The 23,871-nt window shown below is 42.1% G+C and overlaps 1 protein-coding gene across 32 annotated transcripts in view; it reads right to left on the minus strand.

Annotated features, from left to right (window-relative positions):
- The window catches only part of PCBP3 (poly(rC) binding protein 3), a 216,993-nt gene that overhangs the window by 160,832 nt on the left and 32,290 nt on the right, over positions 1 to 23,871 (minus strand). For 2 of the 32 annotated variants that reach the window (XM_080657983.1, XM_080657984.1), the window contains exon 1: positions 19,863 to 20,066. The exons of 28 other annotated variants lie outside the window; for them this stretch is intronic. Coding sequence is in view for 1 of the 4 variants with exons in the window: in XM_080658007.1 (XP_080514133.1) it covers positions 19,863 to 19,888 (26 nt within the window). In the remaining 3 variants the exon portion in view is untranslated. Of the gene's footprint in view, positions 1 to 19,862; positions 20,082 to 23,871 lie in introns of those variants that run through there. 2 more of the 32 variants (XM_080657995.1, XM_080658007.1) reach the window with 2 other exon arrangements.

Below are 23,871 nucleotides of genomic sequence, written 5' to 3' on the forward strand. Positions count from 1 at the left end.
CAGAAAAAAGCATGACAACAGGCATTGTAGCTCCCACAGCTCTATAAATATGTTCACTCCCAACAACCAGACAAGGGAACCTTTATGGCACAGGAGCCACAGGGCTGAGCTCTTGGAAGAGTGTCGCCTCTGCAGAAGGGCCACATTAACACCAGACAAAACTGGTGTACTAAACTAGGAACTGCCTAACAATGTCCAGGTATATATCCAAAATAAATGAAGGCAGTGAATCAAACAGATAGTTGTTCATAGGAACACTATTCACAATAGCCAAAATGTAGAAACAAACTAAATGTCCATCAACGGATAAATTAATAAGTAAATTGTGATGATGGGGAAAATGAGACATTTTTGGGGGGCTAGCAATCTGAATCTGTGCCAATAACCTAATGCACATTCTTGTTAGCCTATAGTCTATCTAGGCACTGCCCCTTCTTTAATTACCTGGTCCTGCAAGATCTGTTTACCTAAGTGCTACTCCCATTTTAGAGAGGCCATAAACACCGAACAATACACAACCCCTAGACGGAGTTATCAGCACTGGCTCCAGGCCAGGCCTTTAGATGTGGTCTCACCGCCCCCACCCCAACACACGGGGCTTTTTGCAAATCCCACAAAAGGTCTGGAAGTTCCATCCCATATTTGGGGGAGAAAGACACCAAAGGGTATAAAGGTAAAGCTTCCTCCATATTGGCTTGTTCGGGATTTGGAAAGAAACAGCCTCCCCTGAGTCCTGTACTAGTACATGTGAAACATCTGAAAATAAATGGGTTTTTCCTGTGCCTCCGGTACTCCTGCGTATTTTTCGGTCGCCTGGTAAATTCTGTAACAGTGATCTACACTAATAAAAGAGAAACCTGGAAATTACCATCCCTCCACTACGCTACCAGCCAATCAGAGTGAGTATACAAATTAACCTGAAAACATGGCGGCAGCTTCCAACCCTTCCCCCCCACTCTCGCCTGTGGGGGTTGGAAAAGTCAGGTGCCAGCGCCTGAGGCTGGCTGCAGCCGGGGAGACGAAGAAGCCGCCTGCCCCGTGATCCCAGGCCACAGCCAGCAGCAGAAGCCTCACGTCTGCCTGACCCACGTCCTGGGGGAGACAGAGAAACCGGGTTGCGGCCCGGGAGACGAAGAAGCTGCCTGCCCTGTGATCCCAGGCCGCAGACAGCAGCAGAAGCCTCACGTCCGCCTGCCCCACGTCCTCAGGGAGACGGAGAAACCGGGCCCCAGTGCCTAAGGCTGGGTGCCGCCCGGAGGGACAAAGAAGCCGCCTGCCCCATGATCCCAGGCCACAGCCAGCCGGAGAAGTTGCCCACACTGCATCCCAGGGAAGACGGAGAAACCGCCCACCTGCGGTCCAGGTTTCAGCACCTGCGGCTGGCTACAGCCTGGTAGACAGAGAAGCCACTCACCCTGCAGTCCCAGGCACCAGTACCTGCGGCTGGCTGTGGCCTGGGAGATGGAGAAGTCGCCCACCCAGCAGTCCCGGGCGCCAGCACTTGCAGCGGCAGCCTAGGCGAAGCCACCTGACCACCATCCCCTGTGGCTGCAGCCAGCCTGGCGCCTATGGCTGACCAGAGGGAGGGAAGCCCAGATCCCGGGTTCCTGTGGTCGCCTGGAGGAGGGAATCCTAGGTCCTGGATGCCCGGCGAGGCAGAGGTGGTTAGGGGCAATCAAGCCAGCAGGGGAGCAGTTAGGGACAATCAGGCTGGCAGGCAGAAGAAGTTAGGGGCAATCAGGCAGGCAGGCAGGCAAGCGGTTAGGAGCCAGCATTTCTGGATTGTGAGAGGGATGTCTGACTGGCGGTTATCCCCTGAGGGGTCCCAGATTGGAGAAGGTGCAGGCCCGGCTGAGGGACACCCCTCCCCCCCACCCCCACCCCCACCCTCACCCCCCATGCACGAATTTCATGCACTGGGCCACTAGTATATCCATAAAATGGAACATTCTGCAGCCATAAAAAGGAATAAAGTACTGATACACACTACAACTCAGATAAACCTTAAAAAACGTGATATGTGAAAGAAGCCAGACACAAAAGGTCACCATATTGTATGATTCCATTTATATGAAACATCCAAAATTCATAAATCCACAGAGATAAAAAGCAGATTATTGGTGTCCAGAGGATGGGGAAAGGGAGAAACGGAGTGACTACATAATGGATTCTTTGGTGTGATGGACAAGTTAAAAAATTCTGAAACTGGTGGTGGTTACACAATATTGAATGCACTGAATGCCACTGAATTGTACATGTTAAAATGATTAATTGCATCTTACGTAAATTTTACTTCAATAACAAATAAATATTAAAATATAACAAGGAAATATTACAAACTATTGCATGCCAATAAATTTAATAACTTAGATGAAAAAATTAGAAGAATCAAGCTATAAAAACTCATTCAAGAAGAATTAGATAAATCTATATGTATTCAAGAAATTGAATTCAAGCTAAAAACCTTCCCACAACAACAACAACAAAAAGCCAACCACATGGTTTCAATAGTGAATTTTATCAAATATTCAAGGAAAAAATAATACCAATTCCTTACTAACTCATTCTGAAAACTGAAAATAAGAGAACACTTCCCAACTCATTCTATGATGCAGCATTAATCTGACACCAAAACCACAAAAAGACACAAGTTAACACATCAATATTCCTCGTATAGATGTTAAAATTATTAAATCTTAGCATATGAAATCCTACAATATAAAAATTCATGACAAAGCGTATTTCAACTGGAGATGCAATTGGTTTCATGGTGGGTGTTTTTTTTTTTAATCAATGTAATTGATTTTTATGTGGATGGACCATATAAACTGACTAAAAAAGAAAAACAAAAAAAGAAAAGCAAAACTATATGATTATCTCAATAGATGCAGAAAAGGCATTTGACAAAATTCATTATCAATCATGAAAAAATTCTCAGCAAACTCTGACTATAAGAGCACTTTCACATAAGGGTAAGAGACTGAGTGCTTGCCCCCCAAAATCAGGAACAAAGCCAGGATGTCCCCTCTCAGAACTTCCATTATACAAGATGCCAACCACACCAAGTTCATCTATCAATTCAATAAAATATCCATCAAAATCAGAGCAGGCTAAGCTGATTCTAAAATCTACATGGAAATACAAAGAGAATAAAACAGCCAAAACAACTTTCAAATAGAGAACAACGTAAAAGAACTTATACTGTCTTACTTCAAGATAAAGCTAGTCATAAAAATAAACAAACTGGTCAAAGGAACAGAATGGAGAGTCCTTAAATAGTCCACACTTCGTTAACCATGTTTTACATTTTCTGTGTTATGGTTATGCTTTGACATCTGGGCCTTGCTGATCCTGGAAGTCTGCCCTCCTAGTGTCAGCCTATTCCTAGAGATAGGATAAACAATGCACCAGAGTACCTTTCACATGCAAACCCACCAATCAGAGCCCCCACCCCACCCCTCTGCTATAGGTCCTCATACTATGCCAACTCCAACCCCTACTCACCCAGGGCTAGGTACCAGATGATCAGGGACAGCCCCTCTGTTCCAGAACCTGCTAGACGATCCAAATCAGCCCACCCTAAGCCTGCTGACCTTGTCTCACCCGTTTCTTCCCATGGAAACGACAATCAATCTCATACCTAGCCTCCTCTGTCTCCTAACCAACCCTGGTGCTTCCCTGTGCAGTTGTGCATGGCATAGCGTGCCTTCTATTTCTAGGGACCAATGAGGCTCAACTTCTTTCTTCATGACAGTCCTTTCCTTATCTGCTGGTCTTACCATTCCTGATTCAAACAAGTCCCATGTACCATTAAAAACATACATACAAATATGGTCCAACTGATTCTTGACAGATTTCAATAAGGGAAGAGCAAATATCACTGTTTTTACCTAAAACTAAACAGGCCATAGCAAAGATCTGATGTCACGAGGAAGACAGCCTTGACTCCAAATTTCTCCAGATTTGGGAGACCAAGTGTCTTATTAACTCACCTCCTACAGCAGAGTGGATTCAGAGTTCTGCAGTGCCAACTAGAAGTCTGGGGTAATTAGAATTTAAAAGAGCTTCTGCAGGGGAAGGATAGGCAAAGCTGATTCAACTTCATTCCTACTACAGAACCCACCAATGCAATTTCTGTTTTGAAGTAATTATACTCTTGGTGATGGTCTCAGCAGAAAAGAAACGAGGTTGCCAGGCAGTTGAACTTCTTTACTTCTCCACCTCAAAAAATACTATCTTGGATAAGGCCAATACATAGTGGTGATGTGGTCAACAAGGCCAATGAATGCAGACCCTGAGAGCCCCTCACCTGACCTGGGCCTGGCTTTGTCCTACGTGGCATGCCTGTGCTCTCTGCCCTGGGACAGCAGGCTCTTCATCTTCCCACACTCCCTAGTGCAAGTTTCCTCTGCTCAGAAGCTTGGGGTTATGCTTACAGTAGCTGCCACAACCCAGGAGGGGACATTGTTTATTTCATTTGCTATTGAAGATTTATCATACTCCACGTGTGTGAATACAGATATGCACATCCATGTTTCAATCCTTTTGAATAATATTGAACTTCATGCACTATCAACTTGCAATAACTTATAAAATAATTTTTATATCCATCACACACAGACTTATTAAATTAAAATGTTAAACATTATTTTTACATTCTTAGTTTTCTGAGTGGGTCACTCTCGTTAGCAGAATCAGACAAGGGAAATCTGTTTGGCCTCTCACCAGGGGAATGAAGCTACCTAAAATACATCTACTAGACTTTCTAGACAACTCCCTGAATAAGAGTTTTTTCAATCAGTGATAGAGAATTAGCTCTGCATGCGCCTTCCTGGGACCTCCCCATGAGCAGGTTGTCAATCAGTGCCAGGCCCTGGCAGGGACAGCAGGCCAGGTGCTCAGTCCCTACTCTTTATGATAAGTGTGTATCCTGTGATTGTAAAATACATGCCAACTCTTAGTATATAAAGTTTGAAAAGTGCAGAAAGTGCAAGAAATATATTTAAAAGCACCTCCAATGTCCAGGCAGAAGCACTGCCAGCAGTAGAGTATTTTCTAGTAGTTTCTCATTATAAAATTTATATATTTTTAAAACAAAATGAGATAGATCACATGTGCTTTCAAAACAATATATCCAGATTTGTATATTTGTAGAAAATGTTCATAATAGCTTTTTAGCCTATTACTAATGTTTATTGGTATTCAAAGAAATTTTCTCTGAAAATCAAACTTACCTATTATTTGAAATTGCTTGCATTGTTTTTATGGCTAGAAAAAATGCTTCTATATATCAAAGATCAGACTACTTTTCACATAATTCTTTAATTAAAAGAAAAATATGTTGTTTCTCCTATGAGTATAAAAGTGATGTACGTATGTTCATTTAAGAAAATTTAGGAAACTTATCAGTATGTATAAAAAAATACTAGCAGATACCAGCTCGCAGAAGCAGATGCCACAGGCCTTTGGTTGTACCTCCTTGAGACCTTTAAAATACACAAAAACATACATACATACCTGCATGCACAGGTATACACACACGCACACAGAGCTATATTTTATTTTATTTAGATTGTTTTTATGTGTACTTTGGCCTCATATGCTGGCAGATTTCTTCACCTCATGAATCATTCCTGTAAACACTAATAGACACCTAATAAACAATTGTGCTGTGAAAGTACAGTAATTTACTGAATCCTTTACTACTGGGCATTTGGGCTGCCTCCAATTGTTAATGATTTTAACTCAGGATGTAATGAACATTTTCTCTACATAAAATTAGTGGTTATCTAATTATTTCCTGAAGATAAATTCTAAAGAAGAGAATTTTTAACCAAAATGCCTGAATATTTCTAAAGTTTCTGGTACACCAGGACTAAGAGCCCTCCAGAAACTCATCTCCCTCCAGTCACAAAATGATGATGTGAGAGTTAGATCTCTGTGATTCCTTGCCAAACTCCTTATTATAAACCTTCTCAAAATATGCCAACAAGATGGGTCCAAGAATGACAGGAATACATTATTCATTAACACTCAGTTTGGCATCTTCTCACATTTGTCTGTACTTATGTTCCTTTTGTAAACTGCCTATTCAACATTCACCAGCAAAGTAACTAGATGACAGTTAATAAAACATATGAGGATTATAAAAAGGGAGGACACAGAATTAATTTCTGGCCAAAGGTTCAATAACTATAAGTAAATATATTATAGAAAAGAACAAATTCAGGGTTTTTTATATTAGAATAAGAATTTTTAATGGACCTAATAACAATTTAATTGGATTAAAAGGAATTCACTGTGAACTCATGGCCATAAAAGCTGTCTCCAGTTCTCACTAAAAGTGGCCACCACACTCACAAATAGCCCGAAGTCAAGATTTTAGCTTCTAAGACTGCTTTCCACCGAAGAAAAAAGTTATTTGCCAAGTAGCTGTTTCTATGACTTAAAGCAGGAGAAAGCAAAGGGCCTGAAATACAGAGTTCTGACTGGAAAGCAAGGTGCCTTTAAATGTCTGGGGCAGCACTGGGGCAGCAGCTGACTGGGTCCCAGGCCGGGCTGTGGGAAGCTTAGCATAAGACAGAATCATTATTATAATTTAATCTAAAACAGGAGCTCAAGCTGAACTTAAGGTCCAAATCTTCTTAGAACCTGCAACTAAGTCACTCAACCTAACAACTAATGGCTCAGAAGTGCAAAGCCTCACCTGCTGGCTGGTCTGTTGTGCCCCAGGAAGTACAGAGGTAAATTTCTGTAAAATCACTGTACCCTACAAGTGGAATGGTGCTAGAGAAATTCATTAAAACTACATGCATATAGCCTTGGCCGGTTTTTCTCAGTGGTTGGAGCATCAGCTCTCAGACCAAAGGGTCACAGGTTTGATTCCCGGTCAAAGGCACATACCTTGGTTTCAGGCTCCATCCCTGGCCCTGGTCCAGATGCATGTGGGAGGCAACCAGTTGATGTGTCTCTCTCACCTCTCTCTCCATCCCCCCGCCCCACCACCACCTCCTACTCCCCTCCACTCTCTCTAAAAAAATCAATAGAAAAAATATCCTCAGGTGAGGATAAAAAAAAACCTACGCGCATATATTTTTTTAAGATTTACATGCAGTAATAAATTTTGTAATCATTGTATTTCTGCATGCCTTTACTGCTAATGTGTTTAAAAGAATAATTTCTAACTCTGCTTAAATTATTTTTAAAATGATTATTATATATATTTAACATATTGAGCCCTAAAATAAAGTCCAAATAGCAGCAAATGTTCCAATGAAACAGTGGTGATAAGCTCACAAGTTCAGTTTTGGACCTGTTACATCTGAGATGCTTGTTAGCATGGCAAGTGGAGATGTCAAATAGGCAACAAAGCAAATTAGTCAAAGGTTGATGGGAAAGATCCAAGACTGAAGTCACCAAAACAGAGACTGGGGAGACCCCAGAAGAAATGAGAGACAGGAGGCGCAATCAGCCACACTGAAGAGATTGTTGTCATTCAAAACATCACACAAGGAGCCAACAGTGCACTCCGGGCAGTGTACGGAGACCACCAGCCTTTTAGGGGAAAAGACAGTGCTAAGGGCAAAAACATAAAACCCCACTCCAGTTTAACATAGTACTGGAAGTGCTAGCCACAGCAATCAGACAAGAAGAAGAAATAAATGGCATCCAAATTGGAAAAGAATTAAAATTGTCATTATTCGCAGATGACATAATACTGTACATAGAAAACCCTAAAGACTCCATCAAAAAATTATTAGACTTAATAAATGATTTCAGCAATGTAGCAGGATACAAAATTAGTGCCAAGAAATCTATGGCATTTTTATACACCAATAGTAAACTTACAAAAAGAGAGATTTAAAAAAAATCCCATTTATCATTGCAAAAAAAAAAAAATTAAGATACCTAGGAATAAACTTAACTAAGGAGGTAAAAGACCTCTACTCAGAAAACTACAGGACGTTGAAAAAAGAGATAGAGGAAGACATAAACAAATGGAAGAACATACCATGTTCATGGATTGGTAGAATAAACATCATTAAAATGTCCATACTACCCAAAGCAATCTATAGATTCAATGCACTCCCCATTAAAATACCAACAGCATATTTCACATATCTAGAACGAACTCTCCAAAAATTCACCTGGAATAAAAAAAGACCCCGAATAGCTGCTGCGATCATGAGAAAGAAGACAAAGTAGGAGGGATCTCAATATCAGATATCAAGCTGTATTACAAAGCCACTGTTCTCAAAACTGCTTGGTACTGGCACAAGAACAGACATATAGAACAATGGAATAGAACAGAGAATCCAGAAATTGACCCAAACCACTATGCTCAATATTTGATAAAGGAGGCAAGAGCATACAATGGAGTCAAGACAGTCTCTTCAATAAATGGTGCTGGGAAATTTGGTCAGATACTAGTACATGCAAAAAAATGAAACTAGACCACCAACCTACACCATATACAAAAATAAACTCAAAATGGATAAAGGACTTAAACGTAAGACGGGAAACCATAAAAATATTAGCGGAATCCACAGGCAGCAAAATCTCAGATATATGCTGAAGCAATATCTTCACTGATACAGCTCCTAGGGCAATGAAAACTAAAGGGAAAATAAACAAATGGGACTACATCAAAATAAAAAGCTTCTGCACAGCAAAAGAAACCATCAACAAAACAACAAGAAAACCCACTGCATGGGAGAACATATTTGCCAATGGTATCACCGATAAATGTTTAATCTCCAACATTTACAGGGAACTCATACAACTTAACAAAAGGAAGCTAAACAACCCAATCAAAAACTGGGCAATGGACCTAAATAGATACTTTTCAAAAGTAGACATAAGGAAGGCCAAGAGACATATGAAAACATGCTCAAAGTCACTAATCATCCGAGAGATGCAAATCAAAACGACAATGAGATACCATCTCACACCTGTCAGAATGGCTATCATCAACAAATCAACAAATGACAAGTGCTGGCGAGGATGCGGAGAAAAAGGAACTCTCGTGCACTGCTGGTGGGAATGCAGACTGGTGCAGCCACTGTGGAGAACAGTATGGAGTGTCCTCAAAAAACTAAAAATGGAACTTCCATTTGACCCAGTGATCCCACTTCTAGGAATATATCCCAAGAAACTAGAAACACCAATCAGAAAGGATATATGCACCCCTATGTTCATAGCAGCACAATTCACCATAGCTAAGATTTGGAAACAGCCCAAGTGCCCATCAGCAGATGAGTGGATTAAAAAACTGTGGTACATCTACACAATGGAATACTATGCTGCTGTATAAAGGAAGGAACTCCTACCATTTGCAACAGCATGGATGGAGCTGGAGAGCATTATGCTAAGTGAAATAAGTCAGTCAGAGAAAGATAAATATCACATGATTTCACTCATTTGTGGATTATAATGAACAACATAAACTGATGAACATAAACAGATCCAGAGACAGAGAAGCATCAATCAGATGCTCAAACCTCAGAGGGAAGGTAGGGGAGGGTGGGGGTAAAGGGGAGAGATCAACCAAAGGACTTGTATGCATGCATATAAGCATAACCAATGGACACAGACACCAGAGGGGTGAGGGCATAAATGGGTTTGGGGTGGGGGTAGGGGGCAATGGGGCGATAAGGACACATATGTAATACCTTAATCAATAAAGAAAAAAAAGAAAACCCCAAAACTGAGACAAAGTCAGAACACAATTCGAGTTTGATCTAGTTCTATGTATATCCCACCCCCAACTGTCCTGGCAACAGGCCCCCGGCCTGAAGCTAACAAGGAGACACCACATGCAAAGGAAGAAAACAAAAATCAGAGACAGAGCCATTACAGTCAGTTTGGCTCCTCCTTGGGAGAGGTTTTGGGAGGAGTCACTGAAGCAGACAAAGAACTAGACCTTGAAGAAAGCAGTCTGCATATGAGTAAAAGGGTACGTTTTCACCTGTGCCCACAGGAGAACTGCTGGGTTGAGCTGACTCAGATCAAATCAGTATGGGTCAGAAGTCACACATATACACATTTTATTGGCACTTTCATTGGCATATCCTGGAAGGGCCCCAAAACTGAGATAATGTAGACACTCACCCTGGGGGGCGAGGGGCTCCTCATGTGATGGTTCGAATGACAGCCATCTAAGGGGTCTTGCCTGCACTGTGCTCCCTGCATTGGTCAGACAGGCTGAGCCCTCCAGAGCAGGTTAGGAACAGGGAGTCAACAGGGTGGGACACTGCTTCAAGGAGCCCACACTGTGTCAGGAGACAGCTGAGTACCAATAGCCATAATGCCATAGAGCAGTGGTTGGCAAACTCATTAGTCAACAGAGCCAAATATCAACAGTACACGATTGAAATTTCTTTTGAGAGACAAAAACCGACTTCTGCACATGGGCCACGAAGTTTCAATCGCACTGTACGTGTGCGCCCGCACGTGGTATTTTGTGGAAGAGCCACACTCAAGGGGCCAAAGAGCCGCATGTGGTTCGCGAGCCGCAGTATGCCAACCACTGCCATAGAGAGCAAAAGACCCTTCTGCCTCAATAGGGTAATAAATAATGAGCTGCAATATTCAAAAGGGGACACTGCTTTCTCCTGGGTAGATAGGGAAAGCTGCATTGCCAGACCAGGTGAGTTTGTGCCAGACCCTGTGGCAGAATTAGTACGCAGAGTCTGCAGAGAGACAGTACTAATGGATGGAAAGCAAGAACCAGGTCAGGGGCTCAGCCCAGTATGGTGGAACATATACTACATAAGGAGAGGTGGCAGGTTGAGCTGGTGTTTGCAGGCCAACACCAGAAGACCTAGAACATGTGGGAGAGGGCCTTGCTTACTCGGGCTTTATCTGAAAGATAACAGGTTGCCAAGGATAACCTCAGAGTAGTGAGGGCATGTTGAAATCTGGAATTATATTATTATTGGAATAACTTCCTAAAGTCTAGGTAATTAATGTATTTATCCCAAAGCACCCATGTGGCGCTGGGAGATTTCCATGTAACCTGCACTAAAAATGGGTCATTACTAGGCCAGAGTGGCTCATTTGGCTGAGCATCCCTGCCTCCCTCTGACCCTCCTGTGCACCAAAAGGTTGCCGGTTCAATTCCCTGTTGGGGCACATACCTGGGTTGAGGGTTTGATTGATCCCCAGTCAGGGAGTGTACAGAAGGCAACCAATTAATATTTTTCTCTCACTCTCTCCATTGATGTTTCTCTCTCTCTCTCTCTCTCTCTCTCTCTCTCTCTCTCTCTCTCTCTCTCTCTCTCTCTCTCCATGTGCTTGTGCATAAAAAAAGTGTCATCACAATTAGTATTAAAATGTAGATCTGGAAAACAGCTCAAGTTAATAAGATGCTGATCACAAAGCAGTGCTTATACTGTTAAGGGAAGACTCAGAGCAAATCATTTGAAAAGGAAAAAGTTTACTTGAAAGAGATACAAGAGAGTCAGTCTTCAAAGCTGACTCAGCAAATGAAAAAAATTTGGGAAGTTAAGGAATTGAAAATTAAAATGAGATACAATTATACACCTATTAGATTTGTTAAAATTTTTAAAAATGACAATACTCAATGCTGGCAAGAACTCAGAGCAAGAGGAACTCACTCTCATTCATTTCTAGTGGGAATGGAAAATGGTGTAGCCACTTGGGAAGTTTCTTACAAAACTAAACATAGTCTTACCACATAGTCCAGCAATTGTACTCCCTGGTATTTTCCAAAATGAGTTGGAAACTTAATATCCAAACAAAACCCCACGCACAAATGTTTATAGCAACTTTATTCATAGTTGCCAAAAACTGGAAGCAACCAAGACATCATTCAATACGTGAATGGATAAACAACTGTGGTACATTTGCACAATGAAATATTACTCAGCAATAAAAAATCAGCTATCAAGCCACACACAAAAATATAGATGGATCTTAAATAGACATTGCTAAGTAAAAGAAGCCAATCTGAAAAAGCTACATATTGTATGACTGACTCCAGTTGTATGACATTCTGGAAAAGACAAAACTGTAGATAGCAAATAAGTCAGTGGATACCTGATGCTCAGGGAAGGGGCTGAAGGGTGGAGCCTAGGGGATTTTTAGGGCAGTGAAACTATTCTGTATCATACTGTAATGATGACTACAAGATAGTAAGCATTTCTCAAAAGCTGTAGACTGTATAGCACAAAAGGAAACCTTAGAGTATTCAACTTCTTAAAAGGTCATTTAGGATGTTAGGGAAATCCCAGGATGAAATGTGGAACTCAACACTGTTACAAATATACAAAACAACCTCCCTGAGGGGTGAAAAATAAGGTGCTGACCTGAGCCACTTTGGAAATGAGTGAAGTCTGTAAGAGTAATAGCAAAAGGAACTGAACTTAAGCGCTGTGCTCTAGTTGACAAAGTTGTTTTCCAGAGGTGTGTGTTAACAACTCTGACACTGCTGTGCATGGATACTGGAATTGAACAAGTGAGTGGATGGAAGATGGTGAGAGCCAGGTGTTTCACTATTGGAGTTACACATAAAGAAAGGGAGGAGGCTGGGATAATCCATGTGGTGGTGGATTAGAGCTGGAAATGTCAGCATGAACTGTTTAGTTTATAGATGGCTACATATAGAAGCATTTATAGAAATGTGTGTATGCACAAGTTAACATATACACACATATTTCCCCTGCTCTGTCAGCTAAGAGCACCTAGAAGTAACAACACCCCAGCAGCAATATTCACACCAGCACCCAGGTCTTAGTTTTTTATATCATTTTCCAATAAAAGGAACCATGTTCCTGATTCTAGGACAGGGCAGGATCTACAGAGAATGAACCTGGAGCCTCCTGTAGTAGCAGAAAGGAAAGAGATGCTTAAAAAACAATGTAAAACATACACACATACACAATGACAGAAGCATATCAAAGGGACATAAGAACCAACTGAAAGAATTCCCATTAGCCCAATCTGGAATAATTGGAGCAACAAAATAAATTAGCATAGAACTATGAACCAAAGTATAAAATAAACATTCATGGTTCCATACTTACATGAACAAATGATTGAAAAAAATAAATGGGAGAGACAGACAAATCCTCTGCAGATAGTTCCAGCACTCCCTGTGGCCGCTTCATGGCAGGGAAGGGGAGGAGCTTACCACATTCCTTAAATGTGCACTATGCACCTCGACCTCCATCCACAGAGGCAGTGTACGAGGGAAGTATAATGTGGAGTGGAGAAACCTGACAGACACACCTCTGTCAGGAGCATAGCCAACACCCACCATGACCAGTCATTTTGATAAAATATACTCTTGATTATGTGATGAAAATGGCACTTTACCTCTGTGGTCTTCCTCCCAAAACCTACACCCAGTCTAACCATGAGAAAAACATCAGATAAATTTCAATAGAGGGACACTCTACAAAATACCTGACAAGTTGTCCTCAAAACTGTCACGGTAATCAAAAACATGTCTCAAACTATCACAGCCAAAAAGAGCCTAAAAAGACATGACAACTAAATGTCATGTGGTGTCCTGGATGGGATTCTGGGACACCAAAAGGAAAGTAGGAAAATACTAAAGAAATCTAAAGGTTGAACTTTAGTTAATAGTAATGTATCAACATTGATCCACCAATTATGACAAATGCCCGATACTATGTAAAATGTTAAACTGGGTGTGGGGTGTATAAGGGATTCTCTGTGCTATCTTTTTTTCCCCCCTCTGTGCTATGTTTATAATAATCCTGTAAATATAAACCTGTTCTAAAATAAAAAGCTTATTTTTTAAGAAAACTGGCAATTAAAAGGAATGAAAAAGACCAAAGTCACAAACTTTTCAGTAGTCTACTCATGGTGGGAAAACAGCAACTTTCTCACAGTACTGACAAATTCAGAAAGACTGCATGCACCTTTGGGCATTTATATTACAGAAGTCTAAGGGAAAGAGTTTTTGCAAGAAGATCCAAGATTACAGAAAATGCTCAAGATTTTATCATTTGGGCACCGTGTAACTTGTAGTGTACCTGAAATGCAATAATAAACTGACTATATAAACTGACCAAAAAAAGAAAAACAAATATGATCATCTCAATAGATGCAGAAAAGGCATTTGATAAAATTCAGTATCAATCATAATCATGAAAAAATTGTCATGAATTTCCTACCAAAAGGTCTGCTTACTGGTAAGGAAGCAGAACAAAGTATCAGCTTTGCCTCAATAATATTTCTAATTCTTTAAGCATGGGACACTGAATATTCTAGAAGGCAGGCTATCAATTCTGGACACCATAAAATGTCTTCACACTTCCTGGTTACTCCTTAACAATAGCTTTCTTTGCTGAGCACTTCCAACAAACAAAACACTTCATATGCATGCCACTATCCTCACACCAACTCAGCAAGACAGACTAGTATTTCCATTTTCCAGATGTGGAAACTGGGGCCCAGAAAGGCTAAATGCTTTGTCCAAAAATTTGGACAGAGAACAAGCAAAGGAGCCAGCCTTTGAACTCTGGCCTTCCGGGCCGACCAGCTTCTCTCTCAAAGTTGAGTCATGCCAGAGGCCCCTTTGCCTCTCCAAACACAGCCATGATACAGCAAGGAGGCCTGCCAGCCAGGGCCTTGCCGGGCTATGAGCAGAGCTCGCTGGTCAGGTGGACATTTTTGTGAACAGTGCAAATGTTCCCAGGGGAACAAAGGATTCTTCCTACATGGAGAAAGATCAGGAGTCATCTTGAATCTGTGCCTTTGAAACAGAGCCAGGGTCTAAAAGCTTTTACGGAACCACATGCATCATAGTCATCAATATGCCATTAGATCCTGGACATTAATTCCCTAAAAGTATTTCCGAACCTTTGAAAGGATTAACCCTTGATCGTATTAAATTGTCCCCCTCCCAGAAGCTACACTTGCTGGCTTTTTTTTTTTTTTCACCTTTAATGAGACACTGATTATTTTTTCCTATCTTCATGAAGGTTACTTAGATAAAGCAATGCTTTTCTAGTGATTCCTTTCACTTTTATTTCCTGAATATTAGGATGATCTCCATTCAGTTTACAAAAGTTCTATGGTTCCCAAACCTCAAATGGCAAAAACAGTGGCGTTCCCCTCCCCAGCTTCTTGATCAACTGGATACCTCAGTGGTTTTGGGAGTTGGCATACACAGCATCTCAAAAGTCTCCGAAAAGAATTGGACTGGCCCTAACCGGTTTGGCTCAGTGGATAGAGCATCGGCCTGCGGACTCAAGGGTCCCAGGTTCGATTACAGTCAAGGGCATGTACCTTGGTTGCGGGCACATCCCCAGTAGGGGGCGTGCAGGGGGCAGCTGATTGATGTTTCTCTCTCGTCGATGTTTCTAACTCTATATCCCTCTCCCTTCCTCTCTGTAAAAAATCAATAAAATATATTAAAAAAAAAAAAAAAGGAATTGGACTGGGGTTTTAGAAGTCAACTGTCCATGCATGGGGACTCCTGCTGCCACCTCCTCCCACAAGGTGGCCCCATCCTCTGCCAGAACACCTACCACAGCCAGAGTCCCCTACTTGCTCACCCCACCCTCACCCTCATGGAAACCCATGATGCCACTCCCCCCATAGCAACACTTAATCCTGAGTGTGCTCCTTTTAAACAGACACACTCCAATCCTTCCAAATCTGAGCCTTTCAATAGCACCCAACACCTAGGAGGGAGGAAGAGGAGGGCACTGCCAGATTCTCCTGCTGGAAACAGCTTTTTATGAGTCATACTAACCTTTCTCAGTCCTGTGGCTGTTATTAACTAGGGAAACAGGACTAGGCCTGGCAGTCAGAGAAGCCTGAGATGAATCCTGACACAGTCACTTGGGCAAACTTCTTGACTCTTCTAAATCTCAGTGTCCTCCGACCTTCCCAGAGCTGCATGAGCAGTCACATGGCAGCACAAGTGAATGCTCAGCACTGCAGCCTAGCAGATGAGTCCATGCACTGGTCTACTGACACTGGAGACCTGCCCCACATTTAGACAGCAGCCCCACTCTCTGACTTCCTGTCCAGGAGCCTAACAACAGTCAGGAAGCACACTGAAGCAGGACTATCACCTCCAACATTTGTATTTCATGCTCCTAATAATGTAACCTATATTTACCAACTGCCTTTGGAATCAATCTGATTATGCCTCCTGAAAGTAGGATCATGTACAATGGCCAAGAGCCTCTCAAAACAGGGCCATGGGAAGCTCATCGGGATTGCAGATTCCCAGGCCTCGCACCTACTGTTTTAAAAATCCCAGTGATTCATGTGCACATTAAAGTTTGAGAGGCACTGGCCTAGATCCCTAGAGACCAAATGTCTTTCAATTCCAAGGTTTCTGTTAGGGACTATTTCAGACTAGAAAGCATTCTTTTCTTCCCACTGCTACTATTAATAACGTGTATACACACTCAGTCAGCATGAAGAGTAAACAGAGACTGGCTCAAGTGCCTAGAAATAAAACTTGTAAAAAGAAAATATAAGTGTGCTGACAAGCCTTATCACCATGAGATTTCCTGTCATCTTTTTACCAACCTCCCTCTAAGCACTTTCTCCTCTATTTGATCAAAGTTTGCAGAGAAAAATAGTGCTTTTTTAAATAAACACTCAATTCCTAGATGTAAGTGCTACTGGGAACCAGAACAGTCTCAAATTGAAGAAGAAAGAGAAGAAGAATTCACTGGTATTTTCTGACATCTTCTGAAAGCCAGTGAGCTCATCCTTACTGTCCACAGTGGACCAGCACCACTCCCTCCACTGGCTGGAGGTTCTAAGCTGCTAAAAGGCCTCCCATACCATTTGGGAATTGTGCTAACTGAACCAGCATGCTGATTAAGTCAAAACCTTTCCTCATTCTAGAGCATTTACTGAATGGTAGGGGGGTGGGGGGGGAGTTGAAGGAGAGGGAGGCACTGGGGGAAGGAAAGGCAGCAATAATGAACTCTACCACATGCCAGAGAGCTAGTTCTGACTATTAGGCATCTGGGCAGCACATGATAGAAAGAATAAGCCTGGCCACTGCAAGGCCTGACTAGTATGGGGATCTGAGCACTGCTATTCTGTCAAAGCCCTCAGGTGACTCTCCTGTGCATTCAGGGTGGAGAAGTACGGCTCCAGGAGAAAGGGTCTGCTGGAATCATTACCACTGGCATTGTGTAGTAATGAGGTGGGTTTTCTAAAACACAGCACTGCTAATGTAATGATGTGACTGCATGGCTACTGGGTGTCCTGAATGGTGGAAGTCTCTAAGATGAACAGAAGGTTCTTTCCAAGACTGGTGCTCCCACAACATGCACATGTACAAAATGCAATGGTCTGTCCCAACACTGGGCATCCTCTGTGCCTCTCCTACCTCTAAGTGGACCGAAATGGGGAACCTATGGCCAGGCCAACATTCATCTCTGCTTGCTGGGCATATGGCAGAAAACAGTGAACAATGGCACACTGCCCGTTTTCATATGGCCAATGAGCTAAGAATGGTTTTTGTGATTTTAAAAGGTTGGAAAAAAATGAGACTTAGATCACATGAGGCCCACATACCAAAAATATTTACTACGTGGACCTTTACAGAAAATGTTCAGACTCCTGGCTTGTGACAGCTATAGGTGTGCAGATGTCCCTATCATGGGTCCACTCTAACAGGCACTTTCTCTGCCTACCTCAGAAAAGGCCTGAAATGCCCAGAAACGGTGAAACCAACATGTGCTCAGTCATCCTAAGAATCTCAAGAAAAAAACACAACCACTAAGTGCAAAGCTCCCTCAGGAGCAGGGAGAGGCTCCTGTCTCCATGATCACAAGGGAACAGTCCAGTCGAGTGACTGAGGATGAGTCTCCACAGACACCTTGGCTGGTGAAAGACCCTGGCAGTCACTTACTGCTGTGCCCCAGGCTGAGTCTTGCTGTGTAGTGGGCCAAACTGTACTGGAAAGTTCAAGATGCCCACAGAGGCTCTTATTGAGGTGAGCCTTGAGTTGAAGACATTCCTGGGACTAAGTCCAAACTGCTATGTCCCCATTAGGCCCCACAGATAACCTCAGCACTTGGCTGATCCTAGAAAGGACATCAGAACACAGGACACACAAGGATGATTCACAATCAGTAAGCAAAATCTAGGTGGTTTTCTACAACACAGCACTGCTAATGTAATGATGTGACTGCATGGCTACTAATGATGGGTGTCCTGCAAAATCTAGAACCATGCTGCACAGACAGCAACCCCCTGGTGCTGATGAAGAGGGCCAGCAGAGGCCTTCCTGCTGGGTCAGTGCTCCTCCAACCAGGCCCTGGCAACCCCTCTAACCAACTCTGCAATCAGCTCCCCAAAGTCAGAACAAAAGGTATGCATCCCTATGACAGTCTTTATGGAGGCTGACTAAAGAGCACTAACCAGGCCCCCAGAAACCAAAGGAAAGCAATACTTGGTTATCTCCCAAATCAACTGTCATGATGTATTCAACAGACAGAAGCACTCTGTGTCGTATACCTTGCATTATATCGCATCCCTCTGTGTAGGGCATCTGCTCACAAAATTGATTTAGGAGAGATTATTCAATTCCATTTTGCATTTTCATGTTTTGGAACTCTGCCAGCAGCAACTTCTGTTCTTCCAGAGGTCAGAGAGCTATGGACAAGGCAATCTCCTGCTGTTGTAAATGGAACTCCATATTCCCTTTATGAATTTCCTGTCAATCTTCAAATTACTTCAAATACGATTGCCCTTCATTTAGACAGTGTTTTATGTCTCCATGTCTACCTTCTTCCCATATTCGATTACCTCGTGGGCTGCAGACAGCTCTCCCCGGAGCCCCTCTGGGCGCCTGTGTCAGAGGGAGTGTGGGTAGATGGGGACAGGCAGAGGGGGGGCAACTGAAGCCTCTGGTTTGCAGCAACCTGGCTGACCACAGCAAATATAAGCTAGTATGTCTTGCATTTTTAAAATTCCTGCTCTTGATCCCACTTCCCCCACCAACCACCACCACAGCCCCATATTCTTTTTGCAGAAAAACAAGTGAATAATTGTTGCTGTCTTCTCCTCTCACTCTGGTTGGGCTTTACCTGCCCTTTACTCAGCCACGAGCCACTCCACATTGCCAGTGACTCCCTTGAGGGGTCCTCCATGTTTGATACCAGTCACCCCATCCACTCAGTGCTCCCTGTGCTCTCTGCCAGAATCATTGATCAGCTTCCTGCATGGCCCCCTACTGGGATCAAGCCCAAAACCTGGGTATGTGCCCTGACCAGGAACCTAACCATGACCTCCTGGTTCATGGGTCAACACTTAACCAGTGAACCACCAGCTGGTCAAGAATTTAAGCAAACAATTAGTTGAGAGGGTCTATGGGAGAAACTAGAGCTTATGTTCTTGAACTCCGCATAATTGCAAGAACCCTATAAGAAGAACTTTGTTTATAATAAAGCCCTATGGTTCTAATACTCTCTCCTCCCTTTATTTCCTTTTCCCTTTTATAAACACTCCTCTACCTTGGCACACAGGCCAAAGTGTGCAATTGACTTGTCATGTTTACATGCACTGGGTTACAACACTTCTGTTTTCCCAAGTAAATCCTTTTTCATAACTAAACACCTAGTCAATATTATTTTTCAGTAAACAACACTTACTACTATGTGCCAGCCCCACTGTGCAGGTTCCAAGATCACACTGAAATGCTCATCTTCTCCAAGGCCTTCTTCCAACCATCCAAAGTGCCTGCTTCTGCAAAGCTCCATGCCCTTCCTTTGCTCTTCTCTGATGACTCATACATAGCTGACACTTGATGGCATTGAGACTTGTGTTCTTGCATTATCCCCTCCCCCGCTGGATTACATGCTCCTTAGGGGTGGGCCATTGCTCACCTGTGTGTATCCTCAGCATCCATCATGACAGGGCTTTTCCATAAACAATGTGTTGGGTTGAATTCCTAGTATCACATCTCAGAGCCTCATCCTGGGAAGGCTTTCTGAAGAAGGGGTTTAGGGCTCACTTGATAAAAGCAAGGGCCAGCACATGACACAGGAAAATAAAGAGCAATCTTTCTGATGGCTCTAGTCTGCTGCAGTGATAGTATTAATTCCAGCGGAGCTTTTGGCCAGGAATGTGGGAGCCAAAAGGCTGATGAGCTCATCGCTGAAATGCTGGCAAGCATGCTGTTTCTTGGCCCAGCCCCAAAAGAATGTGATGTGAGCATTACCCACCATTAAGCTGACTCAGAGAACAAATGATTAAGTTTCTGATAAATTAAGGAGAAGATTCTGGCTTGGACAGTCTTCATTCTGATGCAACCTGAGTTTAACGCATGGTGAGGGATAATTCCAGTCCAACCCAAAGGAACAGCTCTGATGTGGTGTGTGTGTGTTCTCAGCCAGTTTTGTCTCACGGCAGGGGAGTGGAAGGGGGGTGGGGGTAAGGAGCATTTCACTGCCTTCTAATGTTCTACCAGCCATTCAGAATCCTCTGTGAGCAATCGTCTTCAATACCAGGCTATAAAACAGGTGATTCTGTTTATAGGAGCTGTGCTATTTAAAGACCAGCTAGCTCATTAATGTCACCTGCCACAGCCCTGTGCTTGATGTAGCAACTCAAATATGGGCCACAAATGGAGAAGAATCTTCATACACCAAGGAAATGAAAGATGTTAGAGGGCATAAATCACCTAATCCACACCTCTGAGGGCATCAGAAAATAAGTCCCCAGGCAGGAGTGGCTCCCAGATGAAAAGGCTAACAATCCCACATTATTTCACACATTTTCATTATTCTTTCATTCTGGAGACCTGGGGGTGGGGGACTTGGGGGAGAAGGGGAGGTAAGACTCCTGTGAATGACTTAATCAGCACGAGTTGATGGTGGCACTTAGAAGATAAGCCCAAGTTCAGTCTGCCCTCCCTTCACTCCACTCTGGCACAGATCTCACCCACACACCCTTCTTCCTGTTGGTCACTAACACCAGTTTCCAGAAAGAGACACAGGCATTAAAAGAGTCCAAAAGCACACACAGCTTATTGGGGACAAGAAGCCAAGTTTCTGACTTCATTTCCAGCCCCAAGGAACTGGGGGCAAGACCCACTCATGACAGTGATAGTGTTTACCCTACATGTGCTTGTACTCTGTGACAGGAGATCTAAACCTCAGGATTTCTCAGGAGCCTTGGATTACTAATATTCTATGATCTCTGATGCCCTATGGTCCTGTCAATTCCCTTCTTTTTAGAAAGATTCAATCATGTTTAACACATTTTAGGTAATAAATGAGAAACTGAATCTCATAGTTTAAAATTTTCTTCTCATGATGATCTGGAAACTGAAAGGGAAATACAATTCATCAGAATTCCCTACTCCCAGATTCCTGGTAGAAGCAGCTTTGCTCTTCTTTCCATAAACAGCTGAATTCCCACCTAGGGAGAGGTACTGAGGCAGAGTTGGGATGAGCACATAGCACCACCACTCTGCAGACACATGGGCCTTTGCCCCAAGGGGCAATGCAGCTCATCTAGTGACAATGACATCCCTAAGAGGCATGCTTCTTTACCTTTGTTTCCCCACTGGCACCCAGTAAACTCGAGTGAGCCAGCAGCCAATAGGCCCAGACCTTGAGGGTCACTCACTCCTCCTCAGTTATCACCTCACTCTAGCATAGAGCCCTTCTGCAGCTGCTGTGCAGAGGGACAACTTTCCTGTTTCCTCTGTCTTATACAATTATCCCTATGTATCCGCAAGAGGTATTGGTTCCAAGACCCACCAAGGATACCAAAATCCACAGATGCTCTAGTCCCTTATATAAAATGGTATAGTATTGTCATATAATCTATTCACATCCTCCCATATACTTGAAATCATCTCTTGACCATTTATAATATCTAAAACAATGTAAATACTGTGTAAATAGTAGTTTTGTTCAGGAAATGACAAGAAAAAATCTGTACATGTTCAGTATAGACACAACCATCGTAGGCCTATCTAGGCAGCATACGTCAGCAATAAAGTAACATTTTTAAAAACATTTTCAATCCAAGGTTGGTTGAACCCATGGATGCAGAATCCATGGATATGGAGGGTCCACTGTATCTTCTTAGGCAGCTTTTCAGTTGAGAGCTTGTCCTACCAACCTTCTCTCCCTCATTTAAAAAATGAACACACACACACACACACACACACACACACACACACACACACAAAACACCTTAGGATCAGTAAAACCATTTACAATACCTTTGATCTTCATCTTAATGCTTAGCACAGAGGTCTATATCACACTAATAATGTTGGTATTGATAAATGTGAAATAACAGTCTGGAGTCAGGCTCCATCACAGAGCAGAATTGCCTGTAGGGCTTTTGTGTTAAAAATCAAATTCTGACACCAATTTCTAAAATTATTTATAATATTAAAGTTGAACTAAAGCACTCAATTTCCTTCTAATGTCAATCTTTCAGTTGAACCGGTGCCACCCACTTTCCTATTAGCATTTACCTAAAAACAAATAAACAAACAAATAACTCAGTCTTCTCTCTGATTCAGTGTTTGGTGATAGTTCATCAAATCGGCAGTTCTCCGAGGCTCTTCACCAAAGCCATCTGTGTTTCCACTCAAGCCCTCCTCACCCTGCCAGTATACTATGACACTAAACCCAAAGTTCTCAAACTTTTTGAATTCAGGACTCCTTACATTTTCTCAAATTATTTTTAAATGGGTTCTATCTATTGATATTTACGGTACTTGAAATTAATACAGATTTCAAATTTATTAAGTAATTCATTCACAATGAATAAATTTATGACATAATATAAAAAACAAAATGTTTAATAAAAATAACTATTTTCCAAAACAAAAATAAATTAGTAAGAAGAATTTCTGGAACTCTTTAATCCACACAGGGTTAATAAAAGACAGCTGGATTCTCATATCTGCTTCTGCATTCAATCTGTTATGATCTGTTCTGGTTAAAGTGTATAAAGAAAATCCAGCCTCACATGGATGTGTGGTTGGAAATAGGAGGCATATTTTAATAGGTTTATCAGATCACTGTGGATGTTGCTCTTTGAAAGATTAAAACATCAATACTTGACAAGTGGTCATTTCTTAAAGGTTAGTTGCAACACGGAATCTGAAACCCTATCAATAAACTTAAGGGACTGTATCACATTAAAACCCATTATCTATCAGTCTTGTACCCTAAAAAGATATTTTGCTCATGCATAAATGTTTCAACATCATGCATTAGTCACCTGGAAAATAATGGCTCACTGAATTATACAGATCTCCAAAATACTAACACATTTCAATATACAATGTCAAAAAAATCACATTTGTTAATATCACCACCTGGGTTTATCGGAAACATCTTTAAGTTTGAAAAGCTGTCAAGCTCACCATGGCAGATACAACTTTTCCAAAATTCTAATTTTTTACTGAAAACTCAAATTTTATCAGTTACAACAAATACAAGCAGTTACTTCACTTTTGAAGTGACAGGTAAGTGTCAGCCAAAAACACAAGTCTGATTAACTATGGTTTCTCAGTTATTTAAAGTAAGAACAGTACTTCATGAGAAGCTAGTTCAGCTCCCAATCCACAAAAAAACACAAGTGCTTTTCCTCAAAACAGTAACTGTAATTCCATCTGCAGACATGCATTATCAAACTTCCTATTCTGTCTTTCAGAATATTAAAAAGACAGGCACTCAAGGGTCAAGATTTAATAAAATTAATAATGTTTATTGCCTCATCAAGGTTATTCTTAAATGATGTTGGCTTTTTGTATGCGAAGGGGTTGCGGTGAAGGACACCATCATTGTACGTAGAGTTTAGGGCCTAACCTTGACAGTGCTCAGGCACCCATGGTTTTGCCCTCCATCGATTTTGTCATCA

Source organism: Plecotus auritus (assembly GCF_963455305.1).
Source record: "Plecotus auritus genome assembly, chromosome: 2".
NCBI lineage: Eukaryota > Metazoa > Chordata > Mammalia > Chiroptera > Vespertilionidae > Plecotus > Plecotus auritus.